This window comes from Quercus lobata, chromosome 6 (genome assembly GCF_001633185.2).
Source record: "Quercus lobata isolate SW786 chromosome 6, ValleyOak3.0 Primary Assembly, whole genome shotgun sequence".
Lineage (NCBI taxonomy): Eukaryota > Viridiplantae > Streptophyta > Magnoliopsida > Fagales > Fagaceae > Quercus > Quercus lobata.
In genome coordinates, this window is record NC_044909.1 from 50,786,228 (window position 1) to 50,796,951 (window position 10,724).

Sequence of the window (10,724 nt, forward strand, 5' to 3'; positions counted from 1 at the left end):
CCACATCAGGAAGCCTAAGAGCATGAAAACCGAGCCTCAGAGGCTCGGTTTATAAGCCAAAAATTGAGCCTCTGAGGCTCGAGATGTTAGAAAATTATATAGTTTCAAAAAGTGGCCTCCTAACTATTTATTTTGGAAATCGAAATTAGTTTCCCATTTTCACCTATATTGTTTAAATATGAAATGAAACATACTGAACTCTAAAATTCAATGTGGTTATTATCTACACCATGAGTTTTTGTCCAATCAACAATAACCATTGAAAAGAAAGACCCATCAAATGCAAGTAAAGATAGTTTTTCATATTTTCTAATGTTTGATAGCATTAGAAAAAATGATTCAAAGGAGAATTATCTTTGGTTAACAGAAAAAGTAAAGATTATTTTTAGAGATTGTTTTCCACTAATTTTTTTTTTTTTTTTAAAAACAACTCTACCTCACGGCAAGCTAAATAAGGGATGTTAGGAAATTGTTTTCAACTTATTGAGAGTTACTACCAAACATAAAAAAATGAGGTAGTTTATGAAAAATACTATTTTAAAGAATGACTCATTTTTTTAGAAAATATTATCGCCCGAAACAAATAGAGCATAATATGACTTCCAAGCTAATATCATATGACTGGAGGACTAATTCAAATGTCATGTGTTTCTGCCAGAAACTACTACCATCAGCCTCCTAAGTCTCACAGCCCCCCATCCCAGAAAAAGGCACCAGGTAAAAGGAGAACATTAGTTGAATTATTTTCAAAGTTCTGCCTGTGAGAAAAAGCTTAGGTTCTGCATTAATCAAAACCACCATTGGGGAAAGCATAGAACTTTGTGATTACCAACAAAAAGACATCGCAATGTTTTGAACAGGCTCTACAAGACAAACAAAATTTAATAAGAAAAAAAAGTCAATAAATGTATAATTATGACTAGAATAAAGCTTTTAAACACATATTTCAGCCTCAGGATGCATATCTGAAGAATTAAAATGGCAAATGTGCAATATTCCATTAATAATTCATTATTTCAGCACATAATGTCTATTGTATTTTATATTCCAAAACATAACATTTTCAGCAGAGACATAATGGAATAATGAATGAGTTACCTGAAGAGTGGTAACAGTGGTTAAGCTATCTGTTCTCTCTGCATCCAATACACAACGCTGAAGAGTTTTCCAGCCCCAATGTTTAAATTTTTGGATATGCCTAATTGACCCCTCATATGTGCACTCTGAATCTACAAGGACCTGAATTTAACTCCAACCGGCCATCAGCATTTACGAGGCATGAAGATTCATAGCTCAGATAATTCGACTGACTTTAGTTTGCAATTTACCTTGTCATATGGAAAGGTAGAAAGTTGAAGGAGAAAATGAAAGGAGGAAGGAGAAAATGAAAATCTTACTGAGGGGAGCTTTGATTTCTTCGTCACTGCTCATCTTCTCTCTCCGCTCAAACGGCTACAAACAGTAATTTAAAAACTTGGACCCAAACCGTTACAATGACAGTTAGGAATATGAAAGTTGATGATTCATCACTGTTCATAAGCCCGTGGGCCCCACAGGTCCATAGAGCCGCGCACAAAAGATACCTTGTCAATAAGGATGGGTGACGAAAGTAAATTTGATTTGCCCATTTGTAATATACAACCCATCGCTAACCCGTGGGCCGGGCCAGGCCGTGGCTAACTTGTTTGAATTGTGTTTATTCCCGTCTTTTTTTTTTTTTTTTTTGTTAGGGCATTAATAGATTCCATGAACATTTTTAATGTGAAGTTTTCTTGACTTTTGAAGATGGTTTTAGAAATAGAAAATTTAGACTACATAAAAAAAGTGTTTTTTTTTTTTTTTGATAAAACAAAGGATTTATTTATTAACTAAGGAGTATTGTTACAAATCTTGTCTATTGGGCACTCGCAAGGAGTGCCTAGTTGCAAAATATTACACACATATTTTACATAAACAAAATTTGGACATTCATTATATTCTCTGACACTGCATTGGTACTCTCATCCCCTTTTTGTAGTACCCTTTTTGTAGTACAACTGTACAAAGGACCTGTCTAACTAAATTTTTTGTTATACACTCCATGCCTACTTAGTATTTATTTCAACACAAGCTATAAAAAGTATTTATACACTCCTGACAGTTGATCATAGTTTATCTTTTTGTATTTTTCCTTTGCCATATAAATGAGGAAACCGCACTAACAATGTTTAAACTTTTTGTAATTTTCCTTTGCCATATAAATGAAGAAACCACACTAACAACATTTAATCCTATGGTAGGTGGGTAAGTTAAGAGAAATATTTGTGAAAATAGCATTTTAGGGTTATTGTTAATTTGGTCTTTGTTATTTTTAATTTACAATCAACTTGCAGTTCTTTGTTAGTAAATTGACATTAAGAACCAAATTAATAGCTAATTTAAAATAACATGAACCAAATTGACAGTTCCTAAATATAGAGACCAAATTAATAATAAGTCCCAAATATTGAGACCAAAATGATATTTTTGTAAAAAATATATTCAAATTTAGGAGTTTCTTGCTTTCAATTATTACGTCAGGGAAACATATCTAAGGTGGAGTTCGGAAGTTTCTAATCAATTTGGATAACAGAAAAAATAATTATTACCATGATTATCTAGAAAAATAATAATAAATCCAGTCAAAAAAAAAATTGACATTATCTATTGTCATTAAATAAAAATAGATAGTAGTAGACTTAGGTAAAAATAATGTTCAATCAAAAACTAGTTACTTTAATTAGTGTGAAAAGCGCTCTGAAAAATTGTCCCTAAGATTGATGAAAGAAAAAGTGGTTACCATAGATAGACATGTTCTAGTACAACCATGCTTACTTTTCTGATTTTTTAACCTTTCACTCTTCGAACATTTGGAAACAAAAATTGTAAGCTTATTCAGCGGGACCATTGACATGCTCTCAGTTACAGCTAATAGCCTTTGCATCATCAACAGAATCTCGCCTATCTATTCTATAACCTAATAAATTTACTACAAAAACCTTGGTTGTCTATGCATTCACAGCAGTGGAGGCATATTGTTATATTGCTAAAATTTAGCTCCACAAACACAAAAGTCACGCTGCAGCAGTGGAGGCATAAGGAAAAATTTTAGATGTTCAGCTACAATGCACATCTATCTATAGATGTGCACTGTAGCTGAGAGCAAAATTGCTATATTTTTAGTTCCACTGCTGTGGATGCTCTTAACGGCATTGCAACAAGAGGATATTATACAAACGAAAATCTGACAAGAAAATTACATTGATTGGATTTGAAAGAGGAATGATCCATCATTTATCAATCCCATCAGAAGGAAAAACAGAGACTAGCCAAGTTACTAATGGGGGTTTTCCTTGTAATGCAATCCAATTCAACCTCATGAAAATGACTGTTAAGTCTTTACAGGCTTCCCCATGGTTGAATCAACAGACCATTATTGCAAACTGAGGCACCAGCATCACCCAAGAATAATCTTGTGATGTAGAAAAATTCTGTTTTAATATCATTGAACTCGTACAGTTATACTAAAGGACTAAACCATTAACTCTACGACAGGCTAGTGAACAATAAGTTAAGGTGGTAAGGGCAAACAAATCAATAGAAGAAACTCTTGCAACAAAACAAAGCTTATTTTGATCTGTTCTAGAATATTTTGGAAAGGAGAAGGGTGCATCATAATTTTGTACATGTTTTTTCTCAGGATAACAAATTATATACACTTCCAGAAATGTTGAAGATAAAATGAAGAAAAATTCTTACAACCTCCCATTATGCCTCAGTGGTAAAGGTGAGAGCCTAAGCTGTAAACCCAGACAGGTTGGATCCCAAGCTGTTGCATCTGAGTTGCAATTACCTGATATGCAAGCTTAAATCCCGAGTTTGCTCTAGCCACCACAACTCTGAAGGGAGCGTGTTGGGAAGGTCTCGGTTATCAAAAAAAAATGAAGAAAAATTCTTGACAACCAAGTCAAAAGAGATCAATTAATTGATTCATGACAACTAGAGTTATTGGGGAATTAGTCTCTCCAAAATTGAGGGTAAGGCTATCTACCAACCACCTTCCCTAGACTATGTTTGTGCACTGGGCATGACCTATTTTATGATAGCTATAGTTATTTAGCTATTAAAACACGCAAGTGTGCATGAACTAGAACCAACCTTTACTAAATGGCCAACTTCAGGAATTTTGCTACAAAAAGGCCACTAGTTTGTGATGTCAGAGGATCAAAGCGCAAGGTATTTGGTATCTGCCCACTCTTGCAAGGCCAATTTTTGGCACCATTAATTTCCTGCAACTCTAAAAGATTTATAAAAAGAAAAAGGAGAGTCAGCACATGATAAAGAAGAATAAGAACAAAAAAAAACAACGCTGAATAAGGATCTTCTCATTGCAACTGAAAATTTAATTAAAACATTGGTTTGATAGAATAAGACACTATAATTGAACCAATCTCCCCTTGGACAAAAGTGGACAAAACCGCTTCCACCCAAATCTTTAACTGAAAATGACTGAACTCTGAAGTTCAATATCATTATTATCCACACCATGAGTTTTCCTCCAATAAACAGCAACCACAGATAAAAAAGACCCACCGAATGCAACTAAGATGACTCCTGAGCTAATATCATATGACAGGACTAATTCAAATGTCTTTGTTTCTGCCAGAAACTACTACCCTCAGCCTCCTAATGCTCACAACACCATCCCCCCCCCCCCCAACTTTTTACTGAGAACATTAATCAAATTATTTCAAAGTTCTATCTGTGAGCAAAAGCTTAGTCTCAGCATTAATCAAAACCACCATTGGGAAAAACATAGAACTATGAAGATTACCAACTAAAGGACATTGAAATGTTTTGAACAGGTTCTGCAATTTATCATATTAATAAGCTCAAGCCTTTGAGTCTTCAAATATTTCATAATCAGTTACTGAAATTAAAGCAGCTATTTTAAGTTAAAAAATTCAAAGCACAAAGACCCTACCTGCAGAAGCATTTTCCTTGAGAAACTTCTGTACCACATCTTCATTTTGAGCAACAGTCAAACTAACAGAAAAGGAATAAGTCAGAAAAGAGGAAGGCCTGGTTGTTTAAGAGCCATAGAAACTGTAAGTGAAAGGCACCTGCAAGTGCTGTAGACAAGTGATCCCCCGACTTTTAGTAATCTAAAACCATTGCTTAGAAGTTTTAACTGCAAGATAAGCATATTTCATATAATAATAATAAAAAAAAAGTCAATAAATGTATAATTATGACTAAAATAAAGCTTTTAAGCACATTTTTCAGCCTGAGGACACATATCTGAAGAATTAAAATGGCAAATGTGCAATATTCCATTAATAATTCATTATTTCAGCACATAATGTCTATTGTATCTTATATTCCAAAACATAACATTTTCAGCATATACATACTGAAATAATGAATGAGATACCTGAAGAGTAGTTAAACTATCAGTTCTCTCTGCATCCAATACACGATGCTGAAGAGTTGTCCAGCCCCAATGTTCAAATTTTTGGATATGCTTAATTGACCCATCATGTGTGCACTCTGCATCCACAAGGACCTGAATATAACTCCAACCAGTCATAAGCATTTATAAGGCATAAAGATTCATAACTCAGAAAATCCAACTGATTTTAGTTTGCAATTTACCTTGTCGTAGCCTTGGCTTGAAACCTCACTGTCACAACCACTTTGATATAATTCACTTCTAGTAAGTCCAACCACACCAGAATGCCGCCCATAAAATATAAGTTCTGGATGTTGAGACCCCAGGACTAACTGTGAAGCAACAGTTTTCCTTGCTTTAGTTGCTTTTTTCCTTTCTTTATATGGTCTCCTAGATGTCCACTCCCTGAATGCATCCCCCTTTCCTTCCAGTGCAGATTCACCTGTTTAGTACTAGACAGAATGATGACACATCAAAATCTAGATAATCACTTCTGGAAATCTCGAAGGCTTAGCAGGACAAAATTTGAAGCAAAAGTAAATGTATCACAACTACTTTCCATATAGATTACATGATTTTGATTCTGAATGAAATCCCACAGGAAGGAGAGAAAATGTTGTTCCATCACCAACAAAGAGTCGGCACCGATCACCCAGAGCATATTTCTGCAGCATTGTTCTACAAGCTGCTAAACGATGACTTGCAACATCAACACCAGTTACAGAACCCGAACCACCAAGAAGGTCTGATATCATACAAAGTTTAGCACCTGAAGATACAAGATACACGAGAAACAAATCAAACCATATATCCAGACGCTAGAAAACCTGAACCAGATACTACTCACAGACTGAAATGCTCTTATTTATCAACACTTTCTGGTACTGAATAGGATAAGTTAGTGTCTGGGGCGCCACATTACTGAGAGTGAATCCTTGAAACCATTCCCATTCAACCACACAACAACAAAAACAAACTTTTGGGGTCAGCTCATTCCCTTCAACTGAAAGTTGGTAAAATTTTTGGAGATCTCCCTCTACTATTCTCATATAATTCATTCTATTTTTAATTTGACAATATATGAACTTTTTGAGCACGTCCTAAATGTTAAACCTTTGGAGATCATAAGAGTGAGTGCTTCCACACTCTTTCTAGTGGGCCTTGAACCCACAACCTCACCCTCCACCTAACACTTATAAGGGGAGTAGGTGCCAGTTGAGCTAGAGAGCTCGTTGGCAAGCGAGTGCTTCCACACTCATGCACCAAATTCCACTTCATCCCTTCCCTCATGCTTCTAAGTTCAATAAAACTAATACCACAACACAAAAATAAGACCCATTCATCACTAGAGCTGCACAAATATCTATGAAATCTCCATGTAGCTGTAAACGGAATTTATTGTTTTACATTGAAGTTGGCATTAGAATGCATCAATTAAGATGATAATAATATAATTGATACATACCAGGGGCAGCACAAAGATCAAGTACATGATCTCCTGCTGAAATATCTAGAGCTAAAACAGCAGCTCCAGAAGCCGCATCAATTCCATATATCTGAAAGCCGAGCCAAAAGTACACTTGATAATCGATAACCACAGAAACCGAAATGAGACCAACCATGAAAATCAAAATTCACATTCTTAGCATTAACTTAGAAACTGATCCCTAAATACATTAAAGATCAAAAGGAATCCAATTACCGACGTATATAAACAGAAAAAACTGAATAGGTTCTTTCATACAATGTTTTCACGAAGAGTGTAAAAAAGAATATCTATTGCAACAAAATCAATTTCAAGGTTACTTCAACATTGCAACTAAGTTAACATATCACCAGCAAATATAACAGCAACGGCCTTAAATTTCTTTCGCCCTCACCTTTCCTTCTTGGTACGCCTTCGAGCTAGCAATCTGAATATCAGGTGGAAGTGAATAGAATCCAGGTAACCAATCCACTTTCTCAATCTTGCATTTCATCTCAGCTTCAACCTCTTCAAGATAAGCTTCACAACCAGGTTTCAACCTTTCCCCCCAAAAAAAAAAAAAAACTCGTTATCTTACTTAGCATAAAAACAAAATTCAGAAGTCACAGAACATATAAATGGTCAATATTGTTTAGTGTTGAGAGTACCTTATATACCGAGGGGTGGAATCGCTAGCTGTGTAAATCGAAGGGTCGAGACCATTCACCTGGAGAAAATCAAGGAATGCGTCCGGCAAAGCCAATTTTGAACTTTCTTCCATTGATTAATGGAGCTTTTTCTTCTGTACAAGCAGTTAATTTAGCTTAGTTTTCAAAGAAGGAGACTCGAAGCTAAGCCAAATATATAATTCAATTGATCAAATTCCAAAAAGCTGCTCCGAAGCGAATGTGAATGAGAATTAGGGAAGACTGCGTTCTTTTACTTGGAAAAAATAAAAACCCCAATACGGGATTGCTTTTTGAGATAAACGACATGACGTGCAAAACATTAATGCAATTGCAAACGGGAATGTCGTTCATTGCACGCTAAACGCAAATTTCCCCAGTCAGTAATTAGGGCCTGGCCCTAATCCCCTAACCACATCTATATCATTATAATAGTGCCCTTTGTCGGGTTTCAGTATTTAAACAACATTATATGTATTTTCATACATTCTTTCACCCACACATATTTTCAAAAAATACAAACAACGTTACTAGAAATCTCTTACTAGACGAGCTCATATTACTAGGGGCGTTTGGTTCGTTGTGGTGCATTTTTGATGTGATACACATTACGAAGATGACATTAAGGTTTTTGGTTTATTTTATTTTTTCTAACATTATCATAATTTAAAATTACTAAATATATTACATCATTTTAATCTTTTTACCTTCCTAAACAATATAATGTTGTATTTTTACATTAAGATTACATTAATGTAAGATTACAATAATGTAATATTATGGCATAATGTAACTGTAAGGACACAATTTTCTGGCGGCCCAATAAGGATGTTGGGCTCGCGTACGAAAGATCCCTCACAATATGATTTGTAGAGAGTGGGCTTGAAAAGCTAGTCGTTGGTCAAGTGGCGTTGTCCGGTCATGGCTTTAGAGGAATCTACGTAGAAAAAGGGAATTGGGTATGAACATTTAAGCCCTAAGGCGTCGTACCCCGTGGGATGGAGCTCCTCGGAGTTGATCCGAGGACCTGTTGAGGTCTTCTCTCGGTTGCCCAACGACGGACTTTCTTCCATGAAGTCCGGTGTTCCTGAGATGTTTTCCCATGTAGTCTCTCTTTTTTCGGAGGTGGAAAAAAGGGCCCCTCTCCAGATCTACTTACTTCCTTATTTTATACTAGCTTGCATTCATTGCCCTTCGTCCACGTGTAGGGTCAATCTTTACGAACATTGACATTTGTCCCATCAGTCTAATCCCGGAATTGTTGGGGATGGTTTGATAAAGCTGCAGAGTACGACTCTGTCAAGCGTCGGGCCTTATCTAGAAGGGTAGTATAGATAACTTCCCCAAGATATTCTGGATTTCCTTACTAATTCGTCCCTATTCCAGTTTTGCCCCTTTATTCTGGTGGGATTATGGATCTGCCGAGGACTAAACTGTCCTCGGCTGCTTCCCAAAAATTGTTTTGTGCTCTGCGTTGTAGAGCTTGGGCCACAACTCTCCTCGGATTGGGCCTTCGGACGCTCTAAGGATAAATGGGTCTGGTCCACGAATTGTTGGGCCCCACAATAGCCCCTCAAAACCCTTTTGTCCGACTTCCGGGTTGGAAAGGAGGGTTTTGGCAAACCCGGGCCCTCAATATGGCCCATTTAATTTGACCCCGCATTTATGTGAGCGGCTTTCCGCCTGTCCACGAAGTTAGTCGTTTTTCAAGGGAGTCCGTTTAATCTGCTCGTGATCTGCTCCTGCCGATTGACTATCCCAGACACGCCTTTAGTAAATCCCCTTTACGAGGCTCATTTATGTCCGGCGGCTCATCTGATAAGGTGGGGAAGCGGAATGGACGCCTCTTTTTCTTCAGATTCTTTTGGAAACTTTGAATGCGTTTAATTCCCTCTGTTTGGTTCTTCCTATAAGAAGGCAAGCAGGAGGCAATCACTTTCGTACAGACTCTTCCCCTTCCTTCTGAGATCTGAAACCCGTAGCCTCTTTTAGCGTCTGCTTAGCCTATTTGTTATACATCATATCCGTACACGTCCTCCATAACGAATGATGAAGGAGACACACTCCTCCTCAAAACACCATATCCTGACAAAACTTGAAATGGCTAGGTCAGGGCAAGGGTGGCGCAGACTTAAGATCTGCCCCGCCTCTCTTTTAGCCAAAATCCGAAGCAGGGGCTCGTCATGTCGAATTCTCGGCGTGACTGAGTCGAGAACAACCAAGACCAGCACCACCCGGCTCCTCACGAGCGTACCTAATATGGCACCAGCGTGTTAGGAGTCAGGGCTGAGGCAGGGGCTAAGTGCTTCTACTTCTCCCTCTTTTGCTCCTTTTCTTTCTTTTTATCTCTTCTCTCTTCTTCTCCTCCTTCCTTACTCATGTCTTCCATCTTCTTCCTTGATTTCTTCCTTACTATTTCCTTCTTCTTCGTTTTTTTTTTTTTTTTTTTTTTTTTTTTTTTTAAAGTGAGTTCTTCTCTTAGTATGAGCAGCTATGAGGCAGAGATCGGAGGGACCTTGAAGACAAGTTTAAAAAGGCGCTTGACCGTTTGCTTATCTGTACTGTGGATGTTAGTACTGCTTCGGCAGCCCCTCTTTTGTATAGGCCCTCTTTTGTATAGGCTGGTTGAAGCCTCTCTTTGTATATTGTAATAATTTTTCATATTAATAAAACTTGTTTCTATTTCACTTTGCATGTTCGGTCTCTTTGTTTTTTATAAATTTGTAAGCGCCGCTCGGCACAATCATATAGCATCTAAATCAATGACGACTAAGACCAAAATACTTAATAATAAAAAGATGTTGCCATAACTTTAATGGAAGTGCCCTGGCATGATAAGGCAGACCAATAAAAAGTAATACTTACCCCCTGGCTTGGGTCCGAGGACCATGCAAGGCCTTGGTTCTGTCCAAAACTTTAATAATAATAATGTTTTGTACTTGGTTTCCCCATAGGCTTGAGTCCGAGGACCATACAAGGCCCTGGTTCTTGTCCAAAACTTTAATAACAATAATGTTTTGTACTTGGTTTCCCCATAGGCTTGAGTCTGAGGACCATACAAGGCCTTGGTACTGTCCAAAACTTTAATAATAATAATGTTTTG

The 10,724-nt window shown here is 37.0% G+C and overlaps 1 protein-coding gene across 5 annotated transcripts; it reads right to left on the bottom strand.

Moving 5' to 3' along the window:
- Nucleotides 1–3,636: 3,636 nt before the first annotated feature.
- On the bottom strand, nt 3,637–7,887 carry LOC115950994 (probable 28S rRNA (cytosine-C(5))-methyltransferase). Of its 5 annotated transcripts, XM_031068292.1 has the most exons (10): nt 7,604–7,883; nt 7,351–7,495; nt 6,936–7,026; nt 6,030–6,239; nt 5,674–5,912; nt 5,453–5,584; nt 5,142–5,209; nt 5,003–5,064; nt 4,177–4,315; nt 3,637–3,917 (listed from the first exon to the last, which is right to left on the bottom strand). In XM_031068292.1, the coding sequence occupies exons 1-9, from the start codon at nt 7,714–7,716 to the stop codon at nt 4,182–4,184; spliced, it is 1,194 nt and encodes a 397-aa protein (XP_030924152.1). In that variant the 5' UTR covers nt 7,717–7,883; the 3' UTR covers nt 3,637–3,917; nt 4,177–4,181. The 5 variants fall into 5 exon arrangements, 4 of the variants coding, with proteins under 4 accessions (XP_030924152.1, XP_030924151.1, XP_030924153.1 ...); XM_031068291.1 differs by having other exon boundaries at nt 3,637–4,315; XM_031068293.1 differs by having other exon boundaries at nt 3,637–4,315; nt 6,042–6,239; nt 7,604–7,881.
- Nucleotides 7,888–10,724: the final 2,837 nt, after the last annotated feature.

Bases quoted from the DNA above. Each gene is read 5' to 3' on its own strand.
- LOC115950994 (XM_031068292.1), bottom strand. From the start codon at position 7,716: ATGGAAGAAAGTTCAAAATTGGCTTTGCCGGACGCATTCCTTGATTTT. The intron at 7,496-7,603 runs GTACTCTCAACA...TTGGGGGGAAAG, and splicing joins TCCACCCCTCGGTATATAAG to GTTGAAACCTGGTTGTGAAG. The intron at 7,027-7,350 runs GTGAGGGCGAAA...CTCGGCTTTCAG, and splicing joins AGGCGTACCAAGAAGGAAAG to ATATATGGAATTGATGCGGC.